Raw genomic sequence first — 23,300 nt, 5'->3', positions numbered from 1 at the left:
ATGGCAGATTCAGTGGAGGAAAACAAAAAATGCAGACTACTTTTAGAAATAAAAAGTAACATATTTCAGAAACAGCCTATTGTAGGCTCTCCTTTCTGTCCTCCTCCCACTCCTCCATCTTCTTAGAAGCCACAAAGGAGGAAATGTGATGGAATTTCCTCTTTTCTGCAGGCAGGAATCAGACCTCCTCCTTCTGTACGGATCCTGTTTCCTATCCCTGCACACCCACATGAGCCTATGGCCCCTAATATGAACATGGCCCATGAAAAACAGACCTGGTCTCTCACAGCTCCATAACTGGAGATACCATCTGGCAATGCCAACAGAATGTCAACACCTGTGGACAGACCACAAAGCTCCCGGGAACTTTACTGCTGGCAAAGCTTGTGAAACCCTGCCTCGTCTCCTCTCTGGAGGGAGACATGCTCTCAAGAGGGGCAAGAACATGTCTAGGAAGATGCCCTGCAAGGAAATTGTGCAGACTGGTGTGGGGCCATGGCCAGGGCCAGTGACTCAGGCAAACTCAACAGGCAGCCAGCAGTGCTGGGAGTAAGAGAAGGGGCCCACAGCTGCCAAGGGTTATGCTGCCACCTCTCAGCAGGACAGGCGCCAGATCACAGCCACGAGTCTCTAGAAGTGGCAGCGCTTGCTGGGGCTGGCTGCCTGCCATCTTCGCCACTGCCACCACTTCCCAGGGCACCCTCACCTCAGCCACCCTCAGCCTCTGACCCAGGCAAGACACGGAGACACATCTCCCACCTGCCTAAAAGCAGTTCTTGAACTGGATGAGGCAGAAAGTGAAATAGTCTCTAAAAAGGTAACATGGAAAGTTTCAGGACTTCTCTCTACCATGTCCACCTGTGAATGTATCTATACCAAGAGACAAGAAAGCACAGACCTCTCCCTCCATGTCTTACCACTCCCAGGAAGGATGGTCACTAGAGATGAGCCACAGGCTAAAACATAGCTGCAGAGAAATGCACCAAAGTCTGCAAGTCCTGTGTCCTAGAGGTTTATCTCTTGCCACTTAGTTGCTCTTTTCCTTCATACAACCCACCTCTCTCTCCCCTAGTTCATCTGGATGCCAGCCTGGTGTGTCACCAAGAGTTTTCATCGCAAAAGCCTCAGCAGAATTCTACTGCAGCTAAGGAACACCTCCCCTTCAGCCTCAGTTCTGGCTCCTGATACAACAGCGGCCAGGGGAGAAGGTACAGGAAATCATTCCTGGCCTTCCCTAAAGCAGAAACAAGTATTTCTTTTCTGCATGAGGACAGACAGGTCAGTGCAAGAGGCTAGCCAGATAGGTCGTGCCATATCTGTCCTCAGAGGTTTTCAAGATTTGAAGGATGAAGCCCTTGGCAACCTGTTTTGATCTCATATCTGTTTTGAGCAGCAGACTCAGCTACAGACCTACAACCTGAACTATTCTATGTCATCCTACAACATACAAAACTGTTAAACCTAAACAAATGGCCATTATTGAGAGCTCAGGATTTGCCCTAAACATGGTAGTTTTCACATGGAAAAACAAGAGGCTCCACACCCACTGATCCAAATCATAACCCTCCCAAAGACATTGTTGTAGATTTCAATTATTAACATTTAGATTGATATTATTTTTGGTAAAACAATGGAATTCACCTTTCACTCTCAAAAAGGAACTGTCCAAAATGAAAAATTAAAATAAATAAATACATTCAACTTTAATTTCAACCTCAGAGGCTTTAAAGCTATAAATAGTTATATTTCCAAGGCCAATACAAAGAGTGTTAAACTGTTATAGCCAAGAAAGTCAACTGCTGATGACAGGTGCTGCTGGAGAAAGAGCACAGCCACAACGGCCTCTCAGAGGGCCTAAATTCACTGTTGCTCAGTGAATGCTGCAGTGATGCATGATGCACTTGTATCACCTCTGGGTCTAGAGTTACCTCAGGAACCTAAACACAGTGCTGTCACACAGCTGTCCTGCGCAAGCACAATAACTAAACCGACCCATACCCTATATCCAGGAGGTTGAACCAGGTATAGACATAAAAGTTATTTATAGAAAAAAGAGCTACTACTTGCTGCAGGAAAATTGATTTTCCCATGGCACGCTGCACAAGTTCTGTTCTGCTCACAAGACTGGACTCTTTCTCCTCCCTCTGCTGAGCAATTAAGTGCTAGTGACATACAGCTAAAAATATAAAACTGATTAATAACTAATTTATAAAAAAACGAAGTCAGCTTCACTGGGGAGCTCTCTTATTTCCACTAAATTTAATTCTATTTATAATGCCAAGTTAATGTAGTATTATCTAGCATTTTATCCACAGGTATATGATACAATTAAGAAAATTCTTAAGTGTGCAGATACAATTGATATATTATCTTTTCTACCACAGACGATCATATCTCACATTTCATAAATATTTGTAATCAAATGATGAGGTTGTCTCTGAACAAAAAAAAAAAAAAAGCAAACAAATATTTCATTACACCTAAGAGGACTGTATTTTGACTGAAAGACTCCGTAACCTAGTGAGTGACATTTCTGAGGCGCTTCAGTTCTATGAGGAGCTCTCATGCCTTGGGATGAGGGACTGATGCAGCCTCTCAGCACCCTTCTGTCATTTGTGTTTGTGTGGGCAGAGGTCTCTTTCTGCAGGGCAACAGAGTCATTCCAAACACAGGCTCTGCTGTGGCTGCCTGTGAGGGAAGGTCACACTACACCACCACAGGCAATGAAGCCTTCAAGAGAAGTATGAAAAACCTCCGTGCACAGGGGCTGTGATTATCTCTGCCCACACATCAGGCTGGTGTTGAGACTGTCCCATTAAAACTTCTAAAAACTGAAGAATGCTGTCTGCTTGGATGGGTGTTTTTATTACCCCATGCATCTGGATGCCGAGGAGTTAAAGTAAGCTTCCCCATTTATGACTTAGCCTTAATTCATGATGGAAAGTTAAACATTGTGATGGCAGTTGTGGTTCTGAGCAGATCAGTACAGAGGACAAAGCAACACTGGTTGCAACACTGCTAAACAAAGTATCCATTTAACAAAGACACAAGCACAAGCATATAGTGTTGCCACATAAAATAAAATAAAATAAAACAAAACAAAACAAAAATAAAATAAAATAAAATAAAATAAAATAAAATAAAATAAAATAAAATAAATCAGTTCAGTTTGTGACAGACATGATTTTTATCACATAAACTAGGGCATCAATCTAAGTATTTCTTTGATTAAGATCATACAAGCTAGAAATGGCCATCTTGGCTACTGCTGTGGCAGAACTTTACACCCTTAATAAAACCCTAAAAATACAATTACCAGAAGTACCTAAAACACAGAGTATCACAACTTCTACAAGAATACAAACTCCAAAGGAGGTTAGAGTAGAACTTTATTAATCCTTCTTGTAAATTAAATTGAAACATAGATCAGTTAACACTGCTTGCACACAAAATCACGTGAAATATTGTTATTGTATTTTCTATGAAAACACGACAAAACAAGCTGTCTAGAACCAGTGAGAATGTAGTGATATCAGAAAGAATCAGGTTAAAACTACAATTTAAATTCTGTAAAACCATTCAGGAACAATATCGGTTGCAACATCAATAGCCACATGCAGAAATTGTCTGACAAATCACAAAACTTCTGTGATTCGAATTCTACACATATCATTGACTTCAAATTTTTTGTACAAAGATTTCCTCATCAAAATTCATGTTGGCAGCTGACATGAGTGATAATGAGGGCACAACCTTGGGCTGGCACAGCTTAGTTTCTTGCATGCTATGCCAGATATAGTACTACAGCCAGAACACTGCTTCAACAGGTTAAGTCATCTGCCAGCTATATAACGCTAGACTCAGGCCAGCTATTTACAACAAAAGATCAGGGTAATCAGTAACTGACAGAAAAGTCTTGAAAATACTGCAAGAAAGTGTGAAGTATTCCTGATGGTCATTAGAGTTATTACTGCTCAACTGGGGTGTAAAATTAGCTTCTTTCACTGACAGACAGGGAAAAGTACACGGCTGTCTGAAGGACAGGAGACAGGCATGTTATGTTCATAACCAAAAGCTGAGCACAGTTCCCTTCTAGCTGCTTTGAAGCTTTGCTGCTTGTATTTCTCATCCTACACCTTTTCCCCTTCAGGTAGTCCAGCCCTCCATGTATCTTTTCATGTGCGGTTTGAGGCAAAGCTGTCAATCTGGAACAGACAGACTTACTCTACAAGTGTTTCTCATAATGAATCAAAGAACAAAGACTTGTCTTACCGGATATGTACAAACCAGGATTTCAGCCCAGCTCTCCTGTAGCTTGGCCAACAATCCTCAACCACAAGAAAGCTTATACTTTAATCTCAGTTCAATCAGTGAATTTTTCAGTATGAAGGAGAGTGTTTCTTGGATATAGAAAACAAGTGCATTTTGTGCCAAGAATGCAGTGAGTAGAAATGGACAAGTTTAATCTAGCTAGTGAAAAATTAAAAGAAAGCTGTCTCTCCCTACCCCTGCCACCTCACCCTGATCTTTTTAAGGTTGCTGTCTGTGGTTTTTTTTTTGGTTCATCAGAGCAAAGTCATAACTAGAGCTATAGGAAGCCAATAATTTCTAAGTGTTCACATAAAGATTAGTTAAAATAAAGTGATGTTACTTACTTACTGAGAAATTAATTCCCCTACACTAAAATCTGCACCAACACTGCTCTAAAACAAAACATTTACTTTGCCAACTTCTGATTCAAAGAGCTAGAGGATACAACTTCTCTGCATTTGTAGTGTCTACCACTATTCTGTATAGTGGGAAGAAAACACAGCCTAAATGGCTGACAGGTACGACCAGGATGAGGAGATGATTTTCACATTATTGCTGGTATTGCCACTGATTGATCAGCCTTTGGGCTTGTGCCCCAGTTTTTCCAACTGCATTGAAAGGTATAGGTAAGCTCTACCTACCACTCCTCGTAACACCACATTGCTCCACAAACACCAGTGGGGTATTTTTCCCCCGTTTGTAGGCCAAGTTTATCCTTTTTAGCTTTTAATCATAGGCAAAATTTCATAAGCTACTTTAAGCAAAGGTAAGTCCTTTGTAAAATCACTTATACACTACCTATACTCTACCTAATACTCTACCAATACTCTTGAGATAAAAGTATATTTTTGATAGTATTTTTCTTTACTGTCCTGCCCACCTGCTGCAGTTTTTTGCACCTCATTTCATAGTAGATTTAGGCAGGATGTACATATGTTTCCCAGTCAGTCTCTGATTACTGAACATTATTTGATTCACATATGGGTGAGGTCCTACTCTTGTCAAAAAGACAACTGACATTGAGGTCTCACCCACAGGAAATGATCTCTGCACTTCCCTAGCTCCCCAAAAGCCTCAATAGTATTAGTGTTTCAAGTGGTGCAACTTAAACTTCGGGCCAAAAGCACTGTTGGAGTGCAGTTGCACAGCACCTTCCCCTGCTGCAGACAGTGCCTGAGGGCAGCCAGACAGACTCAAACTAGGACTACAGGAGGGACTTCAAAGGGAAGCCTGCCAGGCTGAGAGAAGACAGAACTAGTCCATTTGACAAATGAACTGAAACAGCAGGGGAGCAGCCCTATGAGGGATGGAGGAGGAGGAAGGGGCATGTAAAGAACAGGAAGAGAATCAGAAGAGGAGGACAGGAGTGCCATAGGTAAGGTATATATGAAAAGAAATATATATTTCACAAAAGAGATCTGGAGCAGAAAATGAATAAATGAATGAATAAAAATGAATGAATAAAACAAAAGATCAACCCAAATCTACAAGCAACTAGAGGGGGAAAAAACAAACCCCTGACTCAGCATTTCTTAACAGAGGAACTTATTCACAGAGGGCTGTGAATCTTATTCAAAGCCTGGGAAGGACATAGATAACAAGAACTGAATCAATAAAATATACAAATAAACACAGTGAAAGCAAGTTTAGAAATGGCTTTGAAAATATGCTTAATTTGTAGAAGTTTTCTTGAGGCAAAAGAGCTTCAGTTATTTCTTCCACGCTAGACAGCTCTTCTTCATCCCAGCTGCTTTTTTATGCCTGTTTCTGTCTTTTTATCCTCCTCCTCTAAAATGTCAGAGGAGTTAAGCATCAGAGAAAACCTACAGCCCTGTTTTCTTCTTGTGGGAGGTAACAGAGGAGGCTTTCAGAAGGCTTCTTTACTTCTAAGAATGTGTAGCTTGGAAGTCCCATCCCTGGAGCAAAACATCAAACTTCTTTTTCCCTTCTGGAGTGCTGACAGTGACATCTAGAGGCAGTATCCTACTGAGCTAGTTTTATGGGGAGTGGGACAAGCCCGGGAGGATCTTATCTTTCCTAATCTGGATTCCCAACCTTCCTAAGAGGGGTTATATCCTTCAGAGAGCAGTTGAGCCTTTCAGGGTCTGCAGGTGAGGCTGACATCATGGTGTTAGTTGTCCAAAGTCTGAAGTAAAATAAGTACAGGGAGAAGGCCGAGTGAAGTGAGCCCAGTGTAGCTGCTCAGTTCTTGTAGATAAGGCTCCAAAGCAATTAAATCCATATCAAGCTGTCTACAGCAGTGCTTGCCTGTGGCCCAACACACACAGTGAAGAAGCCAAGCATCAGTAGCACGCCCCATCTCTGTAACCCTGGCATCTAAGCCCTTTCCAGCAACAAACCAAGGCTCTCCTGTATGCTCAATAGCTAAGTTACTGCCCATGCCTTAGTCTGAGGCATGGAAAATTAAAAAGAAGCATAAAGAGAAGTAAACAACCAGAAGAAATAAAACCTGAAATCTTATTTTAGGCTGGCAAATTCCCTTCCAGCCGCAGGCAGATCTTCTCTTCTTTCTCATTACATTCAGTGCATTCCACCTGTTTACCCACAGAAGATCCCCCTCAAAGCAGTCTGCTCTCCTTGCTCTGCCCTTGACATGCTTAATACACGTACCTTTGCTTGAAGCTGAACTGCCAGGAGTAATTACATGATTTGCACTACCCAGTCACATTGCTGACAGAATTGTGAAGCTAGTGGTACAAAATTTGTAGTCAGAGCACAGACACTCTGACACTAGCACCATTTTGGTGCACACTCATTCTCTCTTGTAAGGTTTCATTAGGTGCATTCAAGCTTACAAACCAGAAGCTATTCTGTAAAAGTCAAGAGTCACAAGGAATCTGAGGAATCAAACTCTTTTGCCTCCTTTGCCAGTATCACCACAGAGCTAAGAACTGGAAGGAGAAACCAGACACAGAAAAATTTGCATTCAGCTGGCCATATCATCCTCAAAGGTGTAGAAAGGGAAGGAAGAGAGGACATCAAACAGATACAAGCACACTCAAGAACTAACAGGGCGCTCTGCTGCCGAGTTTCCTTGCAACTCTAACTAGGCCCGAAAATCCTAAAAAAAGAGACATTAACACTTTCACTTGGCAACTTTTCTGATTGTCACTGAGCTTCTAATCTCCAGCAAGCTAAGGTTCTTCTCTGCTTCTCCAAACACTCCATTACCTGCTCTTCTGTATCAGCTGCAATGCTTACCTGGGTTCTTCCTCACAGCCAAACTGCTGTGACAGGAGCAGCCTCAGCTCTGCTTTGCCTGTAAATCATTAACTTTTGACTCAACACCAATTCCCTCTAACAGGATCAAGTCTGTGCTCACAGCAAACCCCAGTTCCTATGACTGCTGCAGGCTCCATGGTTTGGTTGTCCATAGCTAGAGACTGGCATTAAAGCAGGGGAGTAAAACACAAACCCATTCTCATGAATGAGCCATCAAGCCCCAGGACAAATCTCTGCCTGCTCCCTGTTATCCATCTGGCCAATGCTGGGATGAAATCTGGGATGAAAGAAAAAATTAACATACTCCAACTCTCACATCTCCAATTCTCTTTGTAGTTACACAGAAAAAAATGGTGAGAATTCCCTCTCCTGTCACTTGCTTGCAGCCCTTTTACATGCTCTCTTCGCAATCCTCTCCTCATTTCTTGTTTTGTTTTTACTACCTACTATTATTACAGTTTTGTAGCATCTAGATGCCTGCTGTGATATGCTCTAGTTTTACTCCTGCCTTTTTCTCTGGGGAAGAGGAGGAGAGAAAGATGAAAAGGTAAAATTAATTTGTTTCTCCGATAAGGCAGTTAAGAAGCATGTTGGCCCCTCTGAGCATTTCAATAGCTTATCCCCTTTTCTAGTGTTTCTGAGAGGGGAATGAAAACCAAATGTTCAAAACTGCCAGCACATCCACATCCTCTTTTGAAAACTGAAAACTGAGACTAATTATAATGGCTCACACAGTCCAATTATGTTGCTGATCTAATCAGCTTACATCAGGAGAAGCGCTGAATAAACCTGTACAACGGCTGGGACACTGAATCATTTTCTCCCTGGCCCAGCACATTTAAAGCATGCTTATCAGCTGCATGACATCTGGGAAAAAAAATCCAAAACAACAACAAAAAAGACCAAAAAAATCCCCCCAAAACCCCCATTGGCTGAAAATTTTTTTTTCAGTCTTACCCTTCTATTTCTCTACCCACATACAAAAGGAAGAAGCCTTTAATTTACAAAGGATTTGGGGTTTTGTTTATAGTTTTTTTTTTTCTGGTCTGGGCACACCCTTTTGAAATAAGGCAAACATAGGCACTTGGGTATCATTAGTTAGTGAATAAACACATCATGAGACAGAAAACTGGCAAAGAAAATAAGGCTGGTTTGTTCGTGTTGGTCTTACTGTTGGCTCTTTGTGCACACTCTGAGTGGCAGGCCTCTGTAAACTGAGCTCAACACTTGGGGGGTCCTTCTTCAACTCTACCGGGGGCCTGTCCCCTCTGGCTACTCCATCAAATTTCAGAGATCTGGTTGGTGAAGGAGCAAATATTACTGTTGTACATTCTTTATCCTTTTCTTCCATGCCGTTGACATTTTCTCCATTCATGCTGACTTTTCCATCTACCTGCAAAATACAGTTAAATGAATATGCTGAGACAAGTAGCATTCAAAGGAATTTAGGAAATTAGGAGTTCAACATGATACAATCATTAGCACAGTCTGTGCTATCTGTAAGGGATGAAGCCAAGCACATATTTCATTTAGCAGACCAAAACAAAAGAAGACCTTATGACCCTAGGGGGCTCATAAACAAAACACAGACACAGGGAAATAATTTTTCTGGATTTCCTGGTTTCCCACATTCTGTTCTCCCAGTAACATACAGACACCCTTTGCAAGCATCAGAGATCAAAGGATGTTTTTAAAAAATCATTTTTTATGTTAAATTTAGACCCAAACTGCTGGGTTTTGCATTGCCTTATGCATGAGCCAAGCAGGTTCTCCAGGACTAATCATGCTGATGAACTGCTTATGTACCTCAATGACTTCACTGCAGTATTAGCAGTCTGTGCTTTTTGAAGCACTGTTATGTGGACTTTGAAGGGACAGGAGCAGCAGAGTTCATCCACTTGTTTTTTTGTTGTTCATAACAGGGAATCAAGGCACCAGCAAATAAAACTGGACATTCCACCCTCTCCAGAAGGCAATCAAATAGATTAGGTGCTTTCCCAAAAATTACTTTAGGCAATCTCTTTGAAAAGGGGCGTGTGGAAACAGTTTAATTATCTTTTTTTCTCAAGGTCAAGCTAGCCCCTGGATGGCCATATATTCCTGCTAAGGAACCTTTAAGCAAAGAAGAAAGTACAAAATATGCTTTGGTTTCTTCCTCTGCACTGATACAACTTCTTGGTACTTTTACGCTGCGATTTCTGAATGGAGGTGGCATGTAAAGACTCCCTTCAGTTTGAAGGGCTCCTTGTAGAAGCATACAGGAGACATCCTGCTACAGAGAACTCACTAGCCATTCACCTTAAGACGGCACAGGTGGAGAGGACCAGGTCTCAGTACCACCACACTGCTCCTGCTTGGCCACAGCACAGCTGTTTACAGGCTTGTCAGCAGGCATGAGGAGTAAGGAGGCTTTGCTACTCTGTGCAGACATCCTTCCTAACTTATTGAGTGAACAGCTTGGATGCCTCAAGAGTGGCACTCCAACTTAGTACATATCATCAGTATCAAGCTGAGTGCATACTTCTCATACTCATGCATCCAGAGGCTTGCTCTTTATGAGCATGATTAACTAAGAGGCCATCTCTGAGGTGTTGGGCATCCTTAGCTCTGTCAGATGTACAGGAAGGTGGAGGCAGTTAGCCCTTGCACAATCAGCTTCACCACTTGTTTCACTCCATCTGAGTGTTTTTCAGATGAAAATGTGCCCTCCCTTTCTACACTGACATCATCCACTTAACACAGTACCTCTCTTAGGGTTTATTTCCAAACACAAGTGTGAGCAGGAACTGAGCCCCAAGTCTTCTGGGACTGTGTGCTGTATTATCTACTAGAGAGGCAGGGTATGAAAGATCTCAAAAATAAAAAGGCCAGGAAAACACTGGCAGGCCACACCATCCATTTCAGCGTCTCTGTTTAGACTAAGACATTTCTCTATTTATATTAAGGGAGAAAACCAAATGTTCGAATGAGGAGGACAGATGCCCTGGCTGCAGAGTTTAACAAACATACTCCTTTCCTTCTGATCTGGAGGAAGACAACGCATCGTCACCAGAGCCAAGAATCATCGACAGACTGGTGTTTCAAGGGAAAATGATGTTACAGCTACATGTGCTAGGGAGTAATTCCTACTGAGAAAAGTCACATTCTTCACATCACGGAACAAGATTCAGACAATTTTTTTTGTGGGGGCTCGTGGGGCATCGGAGACTTCACGGGTTAGTTTCTTCTCACATATGTGATTTATATATGCAATAACATTATGGTGATATACACACACATATCTTGGTCCTCTGATGAAAAAAGTGTCAAGGATCAGAAAAAGACCAAAAATCCATGATTCACTGATATCTAAAAAGTAAACTCGGGGCATACCAACTGAAGTATAGGAGAAACAGGAATTATCAGTTTCATGTTTCAACTAGGAAACATGGTGGGGTGTGGTTGCCACAAGAGCTGGGACAGACTTCAATAAATTATACATCACAACATACTTTTTTCACTCACTATAATCAGCTGACTTATTTTTTAGAAAGTAAACAACCTGAATATACACGGTAGCAGTGCTACCTGGATAACAGCAGGGCTTCAGGGACCCCTGAATACCACTTACAAAGTATGAGCAATGGCAGACAGAAGGGAACCCAAACTCCAGAGACTGGGGGCATGCCAGCAGGCTTCACACTGCTCACAACATGACTACTATGAGACTTGCATAAGCTCCAGTTTTGGTACAGGCACTGTGAACAGCAGATATTTTCAAACTTGACTTACTCTGGTCTGTTCTTTTTAATACATCTCAGTTCTTTGCTTTTTCCATCACTGGTTCAGTATCTTACTCCCATTCTCCACAACAATCCAGTCAAAAGATACAGTCCTCAGATTTCATATTCTGGGTTCAGAATACTGTCCCCTATTCTTCTCATATCCTCTCCTCCCACAGATCTCATAGCTTATTCCCAGCAGCCCTGCTTTCATCCAAGTTCTCTTACTTCTTTTACTCCCATTACCTTTGCACAGTTCTAGTGATCCAATGAAGCCACTCTCCCTCTCTCACCATCAATCTCCAGTTACTCTGCTACCCCAGTACCAACCTGTTTCACTGAACCTCCATGCACAACCTAAATCCTCTCTTTATGCCTGGGAAGCAGCTTTCCCCATTCATCCTTGGTGAAAAGCATGCTGAAGACAGAGCATATCTTTGAGCAAGCTGGCTCTTGGCTCTGAATGAGTAGGGACACATTTGTTTGGGTACGGCAAAAATCAAACCCCCGACACCAAAGTCAGTTCAGGTCTTGCTGCAAAAGTCAGGGCCTCCACACTCCCTGCACCTTCCCTTTTGTTCAAAAATTAAAAAAAAACCAAACATGACCACATACTCTTTTCTAAAATCTTTCTGAGAAAATGCCTTGCTTTTTTCTTAAATTCCTGCTTTCCCCAGATGAATTTAGCTTGAGGAAAAATGACCAGTGCAAATATTTGTTTGAAGAGGTCAAGATTCTGGGAAGACTGGTAAACATGAAGAAACCACTAAACAAGGCAGCACAGAGCATGAAGCTGAATTTTATAATATTGGAATGCTGTCATCATTTTCTGAATGATTGCATAAAAAAATTACATGTTCAGATGACTTAATCAAGATCTCTTTGTCTCCTGGTCGACTTTGGGGCATGTGATGTATCCTACCTTAAAGTTCTTTAAAACTTCCTGTGTATTTTTGGGTTGCGAGTAAGGCTTGGGTGTCAGCATAGGCACAGCCTTGGAGACATTTTTGCTGGGAGATGTGCATCCTGTTGAACTGCTGGGCTCTAGTTCAGTGGTGGGAACAATGGTTGCTTCAATTGTGGCAGTGAATTTTGGAGCAGGAAGTGACTGTTGCCTTAAATATCTCAGAGGATTTGGGTCTTTCAGTGGGGAATTTGGTTCCACTGAATGGCTTCTTTCCAGAATTTTTGGCATCTGCAAACGCTCAAGGACAGCTTCACTGATAGTGAATCTCTCAGTGTACTGCTGGAGGATGCTCTCAGCCTCCTCCTGTGTCTTTGCATTCTTGTATGCCTCATGAAGCTCCCGCTCCCTTCTCTCTCTGCAAGGAACACAACACAGGAGAAACCATCGCGTTAACATGGGAAATCACATCCATTTCCTCTGCTCCATCAACATCCTCCCCTCTCCCTCACTCAGACTCGCAGGCATGGCTGCCCAAAGCCACCTACCACCTAAGAAGCACACATGCATTTTCACATGCTACTACACTCCAGGAAAACAACGTACTTCTCCTCCACGATTTCTCGGTAGGTTTTGATGCTTTTTCTGCGCTCATTCATTCCGTCTCCAGCCAATAACCTCTCCATTTTCTTTCTCTCAGCTTCCTTTTTAATCAAATCCTGTGAAGCACTCCTTCGACGACTCTTCCACCGAGCCAGGTCCTGTGAGAGAAGGAAGGCACCTGAATGCAGAGCAGCAAATAACTAAAAAGTGGCTGCAAGTAACAACCAACCCAACCAGCTGGTTGCAATGCTTGTTCTTGCCAGTGGGCTAGGCTCCCATCACCTGCAGGCAGCATTGCTTATTTCAGTGACAAAAGGAGATCATGCCATAAATGAGGACGTTGCCAGAATTCTCTGCTAACAGCAGGATACAGTAAGGATTCCATAGCTTCACTGCTTACTTTGCTTTTGGCAGGGAATTTGGCCTAAAAGAACCAGTAAGGACACTCATTTCCACTTGGGCCAACACTAGGGACTAATTCCAATTCCCCAGAAAGATTAAGTAAAAAAATTATGTTTGGTGAAGAATTTTAATAATCAGATATATGGGAAGCAGGGGTTCATTGGAAGAATAGATATTGTTTTACCATGAGCTACAGCTGCACTGACAGTCTGCCTTGGAGAGCTGATAGTTCCATATTTTGCCCATGCTATCAATCAGCTATATGCAAATGTGATTGACCCATGATGTTGGGTTTTATGATAGAAAAATCCACTGCAGCATCCAAATTTAAATTCTTCATCATGGCCACCCTGCAGTATTTTGGATCTAGATGTGAACAACAGAGGTTAGGGAGTGATGTGGCTCATACCTGGCTGGTGTGAAACACAACAGAGTAAAAAGCCTACGGTTTGTATCCAGTTATATAGGGATGTCCTTGTTGAAGTAACAGTCTCAGTCTTTTTGGAATCTGCCTGCCTGAAATTATGCAAAGATTGACTGAATCTGGTTCTCTGCCTTCTCTGAAGAACTAGCCTGACACTAAAGCAGAGAGTCACAGGAGGTACCTGTTATGGGCCCCTGTCTTGCATCCTTTATGAATTCACAAATCCTGGAGGATACAGAAGCAAGATCTTTTTCACAGTACAAGTATTACAGTAAGGAAGTTTTCTAAACTGCAAAATTTCTTTGCAGCCAACTAGCAAAGGAACAAAATTTCACATGTAAAAAGTACCCACTGCACAAGCTCTGCAAAGAAAAAATAACTTCCTAGGAAACTGCAAGGGAACATCTGTCATTAACTTTTCAATATCAGGACTTTAGTATACAGATTATACTTCATGCACACTAAGAAATTTTGGTTTTAATAAAACCCAGATATTCTTAACACATACTCAATTCAAAGGCTATTTCATTAATTACATGGTTTCCCAAATATTTTAATTGCACTTTTACTAGTGAACAGCAGAAAGTACTGCAAGCATAACTTATTTTATTAAAATCAGGAAAATACATTGTCACTTCTAATTTAGCTTGAAACCACAAATTATTGATGTTATACTTAAGGGAATGTTCACTAAAGTACTTCTTCACACGACCTACATATATCAGTCTATAATCCCCTTCATGAAACATGGGCCTATCATTTTCCTCAGTTACTAATTATTCTCATTGAAGTACCAAAGCATTTCTTTATTCAGCTACTTCCACTATTGTCTATTGTTTGGAAATCAGGTATTCATTAGCAAATTTTCCAACAGAAGCCTTCCTTCTCTTTTCATAATTAAAAACCAGACATGTTTATCTTTTCCAGTTGTGATGCTCTAGAATAACAACAATTTTAAAAAGCCATGAAACTGTTAATTGTTGGCAAATTTATAGCATAGCCATCTGAAATATGAGACCATGACACATGTCTCTATAAAGCCCTCAAAATGCCAAGGGCATTCTAATAAAGGCATTTTCAATACCTCTTCAGAACTTTTAGTTCATGGTAGAAGATGCTGACGGCCTGGAAAATGCAGGAACTTTAGCTCAGAGGATTTTCAATTCAAAGCTAAGTTTCCAGACTTCTTGAATGCCTTTGGATTTACTCTTATCTCTGCTGGGAAATTATGGCTTCCCACACATAAAGACCTTTTAGCTGAAGTCCTTCCTTGTTCTACTACAAAAAGTCATTTCTTAGCTGTATATACAATTTGTTTTTAACTTTTTCCTAAATTTTCTACAAAAAACTTCTCTGAGGTGTTTCACAGAAGCTTTCCTTGTCATGAGAAACTACCATACTTGAAGAGATGTGTTTTATTGTGCTTTGGGTTTTTTAAAATTAAAAAAATATCCCAAATTCCTCATTTAAAATCAGTCTTTGGAATGAACAGAATTAAAACTGAAACTCCTTATACTAATTTATCTGCAGATCTTGTTTTTCTGTCCTTGCTAATTTGCTGCAGACAATGCCAAATACCTGGACAGCTTACACAAAATACATTAAGGAAAGAGGGTTTGGAGAGGCCTGGAAAGACCCAAGCAGGGTGCTAACATGAAGTGCCATTTGTTTGCTTGGACAAGATGGAAAACATTAACACTTTCTGTATATATGCAAATTTATTAAAGAAAAGGCTGACCTATTTATTCCCTGTCCTACTTAGCCTTGTGTTTTGTCACTTTGGACATTGACTAATTAGAAAAGTTAGAGAAGTCAGCAGTTAGAAGTTGTTCTTCCATTTTTTTTTAACCTAATCACAGTTTCTCTACTTTTTTTTTTTTTAAAAAAACCCAAACAAAACAACAAAATACCTGGTGAACAGACAGAGGGACTGGAAGATCTTGTATTCTTTGATTTACATCAAATTATGAACTTCTATGCTTTTAGCAACAATCCACTGAGGAAATAAAACCTCTCCTGATTATTTAAAGCACTTGACAGCAAGTGTAGATTTAGCAGGTTGTCCTGTTTTTGCCTGGCTGGCGGGCCTCAGTGCCTGCCAGCATTGCAGACAGTATTGTATACTCACATCTTGCCATCTGGTCTCGTCCTCTTTCAGCTGGTTGTGTATATTCTGCAGCTTCTCATGGCGAGCTTTGCTATGAGGCTGAGCCACAGCTTCTTCTTCACATCTCATGTCAAACATACTCATACTCCTAAACAAGGGGAAAACAGCAACAGGCCCAGTCTTATTTAGAGGTTTATATTCCTTCAGCTTGTAAGAGCTGGAGCCACATGAGGGTGCTACAGCAGAATCAGACACCTGCTCCATTACAAAGCTCCCAAAAGCAGCAGTCGCCAAGACGGGCTTGTTAGCATTCCTATGGCTCCCACACAGTACTTCAGGCATTACACTCCTCAACTTCCCATTTTGTTAGTCGACCACAAGTTTGTCTCTCACTAAGATGTATTACTAACTTTACACTTCCACCAATAGCTCGTATTAAAATCATTCTATCATTCAAAACATTTTACTTTCTGAAGATTTGTACCCAATGGGTTTTCAAGATCACTTTGATTAACACCACAGACAGAAGTTTACATTTCAGGGTAAAAGAAGGCTTGAGAAGTACATCAAGGGCAGCATGGCCAGCTAAATGCTATTGCTGCAAACCCAGAGAAGTAGGCTTGGCTCAAACTACATGGTACTTTATCCTGTCCCCTGTCCTCCCCTCCCCGCCTTGAACAAATCCGGTGCTACCGGCACCAACTTATTAGTACAGCTAACCTAGCAACGAAAAGATGACGTCCAGAACAAAAAAAAGAGGTTTTTTTCTATTTATGCCTCTGACCTTTGGAGAGTTAAAGGAACAACAACAAAAAAAAAAGATTACGGTTTGATTTTATACATCTCTTTATATTATATAAAGAACTTCACACAAAGATAACAGGCTTACTACTCCACTTCGACTACCTATTATTAGTAAAACATGACCTCAATTGTGCCATTCAAAGCAAAAGGAAACTTAAAAGAAAGCCATGCAGTTCCACATGAAGTGATTTCACAGCAGTCCTCAAATGATCACCTGCAGCTTTACGTGAGCCAATGAGCCAACTAGCAGGAGAAGCACCCAATGAAGATAAAATTGTGGGCAACTGTGTCCACAGTAATCAAAGTGAATAGTCACAGAAAGCTGTGCATATATTTAGGAGCCAGCATTCGTATTCAGGCAAGCAAAGACAGGAATGCCACTCTCAAGGAAAAACTTGAAATGTCTGGACAGTGTATGGAAAATGACATGCACAGATTCCACCCTGCTAAGTAGGTATTTATTCAGAAATGAAGGACAGAATAAACATCTTATTGCCTTTAAGCATAAACAGTGAAGTTAACATATTACTGTGCTTCACCCCTTACACAGAGTGCTGAGGGTTACACTAATTTGGGTTTTTCTGTGGGTAGTTCAACAGTTGCATTGTTCAAGATTGGATTGGAACACTCCTAAATGACAACCTAAAGAGATGGCAAGTGTTGTTGTTTTTTAAAACTTTGCTATCAGTCATATTTGGCAGACTGGTGAGGAAGGTTGGGAGACACATAACTTGCAATAAAATCACTCCTTATTTAGTCACTCTTGGTTTATTCCAGTTTATGAATTTTTGAAACTCACCCTAGGAAAGCCTTTAGTGTTCAGTATTAGATACCTTGTGCCTACTGGGTCAAACTGGTTGTGTAGCTCCTCTCCTGCACTCTTTCCTCATGTCCAAACAATTTTTCATGCACATGCAAATAGGAGAAAAGGTGAGACCTGAAATGGTGGTTACTGGTCCAAGTAGAATGCCATTTGGGACAGAAGAATCTTCCCTTTCTAGCACGAGTACCTGAATTCCCTAATGTAAGTCTAATATATGTTCCCTGAATTCATGCAGGTCTCACAAGGTGCACAAAGACAGCAACAGGTTTTGTAACTATTAACAGTGCAGTAAAAAAGGTTCTCTGAAAAAGGCTTTAGCCTTGTCCAGGAGTCAAACTCAAAATACACTACAACCCCAGATGCACCTCCTACTCCATCAATCATCTCCTGCTGCTGGGCCTTCACTGTCATGGATAAACAACTGGGTAGGTTCAAAATTCAACCGTCCAGCAACATGTTTTTACAACAACAGTATCTTCCAAGAGAGCAATCGGAAGGAGTCCCACCTCAAAGCACTGTGCTCCACTCTGACTAACATGTAGTAATCCTTAAGGAGAAAAACCTCCTTTCCTGAGTATATGGATCAGGCCAACCGAAAGGTCTACATCAACTTCTCTGCCTGACAAGCTCATCCTTAGAAAAGAATCAGAGGCCAAAACTCTGAGCTTCTATCAAAAGACATTTTTCACTATGAGTCTCACATAATTTTGTCCTACTTCTGTCTTGTATAATCTACAAATGGCTCCAGACAATCACTAACACCTCCATGAACAGAACTAGATTTACTCCTTCCTTTAACCACATGCTGGGCCAGCAGGCACATAGCATACAAGTAGACAGGGAATACGTAACTGCACCAAATTCAAGTTCATTAACTTTCTGCCATTAGCACAGCTCTGGAGATTGTATACAAACTCTGTCCTGAAGCAAGAGGCCTTTCTGCTGACCAGTGCACCAGACCTGCCATTGTAACAACGACCTGGGAAAAAGCACTATGCAGATACAACAGTGTGTTTGGGATGCTGGGATTTTCAAGCTACACTGCTTTATTATCACAATTTACAGCTGTTCTTGTCAGTGATATCATGCAGCAATTTCTTTTTTTAAACAGGTCTAGATAAATTTTGGATTAAAAAAAAATCTGAAGGACTTCAATGTTTAGATTAATTAATTTAAAAGTGAGAGATAAGGTAAAAAACCTTTTTATGAGTATGCTAACAATCCTTATGAAAGGCATTCATTATGTGGCTGCATTACCATTTTACAGTCATACTAAGACATAAGAAACTCCAACGAAACATAAAAAGGGACAGACTGGCTCAAAATCAGACTCTAGTAAAGTAATACTCAAAAATCTCAGCTCAGTATGAGCCTAAACTCACATTAGACTGTAAGGGTACCACTGGAATTCCCTCTTTGGGAGATGGGAATGGGCCTGATCAGCAGCAACACACTAAGTATTGCCTTTTCTGGACCCTGAGACAGACCAGGTCTGATGACAGTATCTAATTTTCCTCTAACTAGCAAAGTTAGACAGTCTAATAAAAGGGTTCTTAGTTTTGCTGCTGGAATAAAGAGCATTTAGTCTAAGACTGGATTCAAGTTACAGTTTTCAATGGGGACATGACAAATATTTAAAAAGTATTTTAAATGTCAGTTCAATTTATTTTTCCTACTTGAGAGCCAAGTTTTATTAGAGTCTTCATAAACACTTTATCTTCAGAAGGGAAAACAGTCTTACTTTTGTAAGAACTTAAAAGACAATATAGGAAAATTGTTGCTCTATAAACTGTAGCACATCTGGAGAGGATGACAATGAGGTTTGAACATCAGTTGTTTTGCTTTTTAAAACCAAATCAGAATCAGTATGGAATAAGCAATATGATTTATTGACCATTGCTACTCTCACATTATGCCGCCAAGCCCACTGCAATGCCTCTTTGAAGGCATCTCCATGTACCTTCTCACATGATTGCATTTCATACAGACATGCATAGATAAAAAAATCAATCATATAAGCAGGCTTTCTGAAATAGCTAGAACATTCCCATTGTTAAGTATAGCACTTCTATGCTATATTGCTCTTTTTATCTCATCCCTTAATTTGACCTGACAGATTCCTGCTGCTTGAAAATGATCATGTTTACTCCGTAGTCAGAGAACAGAGGCTTTGCTCAGCATAAAGGTATTACGGAGCTGATAAAGAACACTCAGTCCATGATTCTAAGCTTTATCATTAGAGGAAAGGGTGAAAATTGCATAGGAGCCTCTGTGTATACTCATTATAAAACCCTCACAACTCTCCATACTGCTTCTATTTCGGGATTTAATCTGGGAGACAGAGAAGGTCATGTGCATTTCTGTGAACAGAAGGACATTAAGGATATGATTACGTGGGTAGTTCCCAACTATTTCTCTTCTAAATAGCTAATACTTCCAAAGAGCTTTCCAAATGACATTGCATACTATTTGAACTAAAGTTTGCATGTATACATAAACAATTAAAAATTTTGACTGTAATATATGTCAGTTCTACTCCTTTTATGAAAAGTGATGCATCGAGGTGAAGAGCTTAAAAATTGAAATTTAGTACATTATTAAACTAAACCTAACCTGGAAGGGATTGAATATAAAGTTTTTAAAAGAGAATAAAGGCTCAGCCAAAGATGTATCTTCCTGGTAATTATTTCGAAGATCACAGTGATATTATTTTGCTTTGAGATTTATTTATTTCTTCCTGTTCCTCTTTATGCTTCCTTTTTTTCTTCAACACCCAGATTCAACCCAACTCTCTAGACCTGTAGCTGATTAGAGGCAATGGAAATTCAGAAGAAAACCGAGGCAAAATAAAAGAAAAAAAGAGGAAGCAATACTTTAGGCAACAGCTGGACATTAGTAGTACACTTAGTTTTTATGGGCTTTTATATAGAAATTATTTTGAACTTCAGTGTAAGCCATATTGCATTCCATTTTTCAGTGCTGTCTGAAAAATTTATTTGCCAAAACACTGCAAAATAATAATGATGCATCAACTGCATTTTAAATTAGTAGAGAGATGGGAAAGCATGCAGTGTAAGTTGTTTAAAACAGAATCTTGTGAACACAAGACAACTTACTCTGCGTCATCAGACACAGCAGTTCTGGGGCCGAATCTACAAGACCAAATATAAAATTAGATTGTGGATAAATACATTAAGTAATAATTGCAACTGGACCCATAAAATTTGCACAACTGTCACTTCTACCAGTAAAGCTGACCAAAATAGAACCATACTGTTCAGGGATTCTGTATTCATCAAACAAGACTTACCTGATCATCCTGAGGTCAAACTACATGAGAACACCACCCATCCCTTCTTAAACACATATTTATACCTCACATTATAAAAATCTGCCGAAGTATACCTAAATGTTTTTAGAAAATAGTTACTGAAAATAGATAATGTCTTAGCATTTACATTGTGCCATACATGCAATGAATGGAGACAAAACTTAACAGTTACATTCCACAGCAGGGCTTAGTACCACTATTTCTGAAGCATGAAAGAGGCAAATATAGTCAGAAAGTGAGTCCGGGTTTCCTTTATCTTTTTGGGGATATATTTTTTTCTTTTCCTTTGTTTTTTTAGTTGGTTTTTTTGTTGCTGTTTGGTTTTTGCTTTTGCTTGTTTTGTTGTTTTGGTTTGGGCAGGGTTTTTTGGGTTTTTTTGGTTGGTTGGCTGGTTGGTTGGTTTGGAGTTTTTTATTGTTTTGTTTGCTTTTTGGTTGGTTTTTTTTGTTAGTTCATTTAGGTTTTCTTTCCTCAGGGCAGGGGAGTATTGCTGAAAAAAGTTACCGGTAATACACAAACCAGTAGCATTCATTAAAATTACAGTCTTGTTTAGAGCTAGGCAAACCACATATTTATATCTGTGATTTATCATAAAAGAGCATCAAGTGCAAAAGTCAATGCTGCAACACTTCTAATCATGGGAGAAATAGAATAAGCATCTCTCAATGAGCAGAGTCCATTTTAGCATCTCCTCTTCATAAACTTTTCTTCCAATTTAACATATATAATGTAATCAAACAATCCTTTCACTTAGCTTTCAATTAAATATTTTTGAAATTCAAAATAAAATGCATTACATAACTATTCTTTTCATTTCTAAAATGTGTATTACTGACACAGTGTTTTAGTCTGGACTGAAAACACACCAGGCAATGCACAATCTGAACTCTGAAGTGTGCACACAGGGGTGTACAAGGTGCGTGATTCACACCAGAAAGCTCACGTTTGCAGATGCTCATCCTTGGATGAAAGTGCTTCCATTTTGTTTTCCTCAGGAATCTCCTGAAGCTTAGATGTTTGACCAAGGTGGACTTCATTGTGGCCATCTTCAGCCACTTGGGCACTACTAATAATCTCATCTTGTCCTGCAGGTGCGAGACTGTCCTCCTGCCCTTGCTGCTGTTCTTGAGATGGTTCTATTGCAGGTTTTCCAGAGCTATTAGTGTAGCCTTGTGGACATTTTTCAGGCCTAAGTGAGCCAAAGGCAGTAGTGCAAAGGGATGGATTAAGCAACATTTCAAAAAATAACACATACATAATGAAAAGCCTAACTATAAGTTAACAAAAAAACAGCCCCTACAAACCCAAGTAGCTGACACAGAACAAGCTAAGTGAGGCAGGAGCAAAAACCATAATTTTAAGAGTCACATGCCTGTACCATTCTTTTAATTCAGAAAATAAACTGTCAGGAACACCATTGAAAATTAAAGTACTAAGTCTTTTCAACACCCAGCCACTGTTGAATTCTATGGCAGATGACAGGTTTGTTTTCTCCCAGCTGAGATGTAAGCTAGTTTTTCATCCATGTCTGTACAGGTGCATGCATATCCTTCTCCTCAAGTACTCCAAAGAAGCTGATGAGTAAGAACCTTTCCACTCTTGCTTGCATGTGGCTCAACCACCAAATGATAACTCTCTTCAAAGGCTTCAACACTCACACAGCCTCAAACACCTGAACAAAGGTGCTTAGAAAGACATTGAGCATTATCAGGAAGAATCTTGGGATCTCTAGATTTCCTGTTAGGAAGTCACTGGCACTAGTTAAACCATAGACAATCATCTAACCTACTACGTCCAGCATCTCCATTTCTAGCTGGACACACTTGTAATGATTATTTCATACTTAACTAGAAACCTATGCAAATGTAATGCAAACGTAATTGCTACGATCTGTTTCCACATGTTGTTAGAATTTTGCATCTCGTAGAGCTCTGCTCTGAGACTCCACATGGCTCTTCTAAAGGGGCCAGAAACTTTCTACTGCCTTCTACTGAGCAGAAAGAATTAGCAGAGAACTGAGGACGAGTATGAAAATAACCACTACTGGGCCACCAGCAAATTTCCTGATATAGACATCTTGACAGACAGCCCACAGGGCTAGCTAAAAGGGACAGAGAAAAACACAACTTTCTTACCTCGTGGTTTTCTTCTCAAGTTCTGCAGCTGTGCCCTGCTTATTTTGCTGCCTTGAAAATGGCATGGGAAGGAACTGCTTAACACTGGGCCCAGGCTGTTTAAGAAAAGTTCTGGTTCTTCTGGCTAACATGTCATCTCTTTGTGGGTCTGGAAATTTCATGTTGTTTTCTGTTCCATCACTCTGCAGCTGAGGGTTTTCAAGCTGTTCTTGGCTCTCTTCTTGTGTGACAGTACTGCTCAGAGAGACAAGTGACACTGTTCCATGATAATGCTCACTTGTACAGAAAGTGGCTGCTCAGGAAATGTGAGGTACTGTTACTCAAAACAGAGTTGAGAATGATGGACAGCTAGGCAAACTAGGCATCTTTAGCCACAGCACATAGAGCAAATTACGTTGAACCCCACACTTATGTAGGTGATTTGTTAGAAGTTGGGAATTGCATAGGAATCT

At 40.5% G+C, this 23,300-nt stretch overlaps 1 protein-coding gene across 2 annotated transcripts in view; it reads right to left on the bottom strand.

Annotated features, from left to right (window-relative positions):
- The window catches only part of LIMCH1 (LIM and calponin homology domains 1), a 173,982-nt gene that overhangs the window by 23,414 nt on the left and 127,268 nt on the right, over window positions 1-23,300 (bottom strand). For both annotated transcript variants that reach the window (XM_066185667.1, XM_066185668.1), the window contains 7 exons: window positions 22,849-23,082; window positions 21,657-21,902; window positions 20,499-20,534; window positions 15,777-15,903; window positions 12,826-12,980; window positions 12,238-12,637; window positions 8,726-8,947 (listed from right to left, as the gene is read on the bottom strand). In XM_066185667.1, coding sequence (XP_066041764.1) covers window positions 8,726-8,947; window positions 12,238-12,637; window positions 12,826-12,980; window positions 15,777-15,903; window positions 20,499-20,534; window positions 21,657-21,902; window positions 22,849-23,082 — 1,420 coding nt within the window. The remainder of the gene's footprint in view (window positions 1-8,725; window positions 8,948-12,237; window positions 12,638-12,825; window positions 12,981-15,776; window positions 15,904-20,498; window positions 20,535-21,656; window positions 21,903-22,848; window positions 23,083-23,300) is intronic.

Source organism: Chamaea fasciata, unplaced genomic scaffold, assembly GCF_029207755.1.
Source record: "Chamaea fasciata isolate MVZ Bird 193981 ecotype frontalis unplaced genomic scaffold, bChaFas1.0.hap1 SCAF_6, whole genome shotgun sequence".
In the NCBI taxonomy this organism is placed as follows: domain Eukaryota; kingdom Metazoa; phylum Chordata; class Aves; order Passeriformes; family Sylviidae; genus Chamaea; species Chamaea fasciata.
This window is presented reverse-complemented; position numbering and strand designations above follow the sequence as displayed.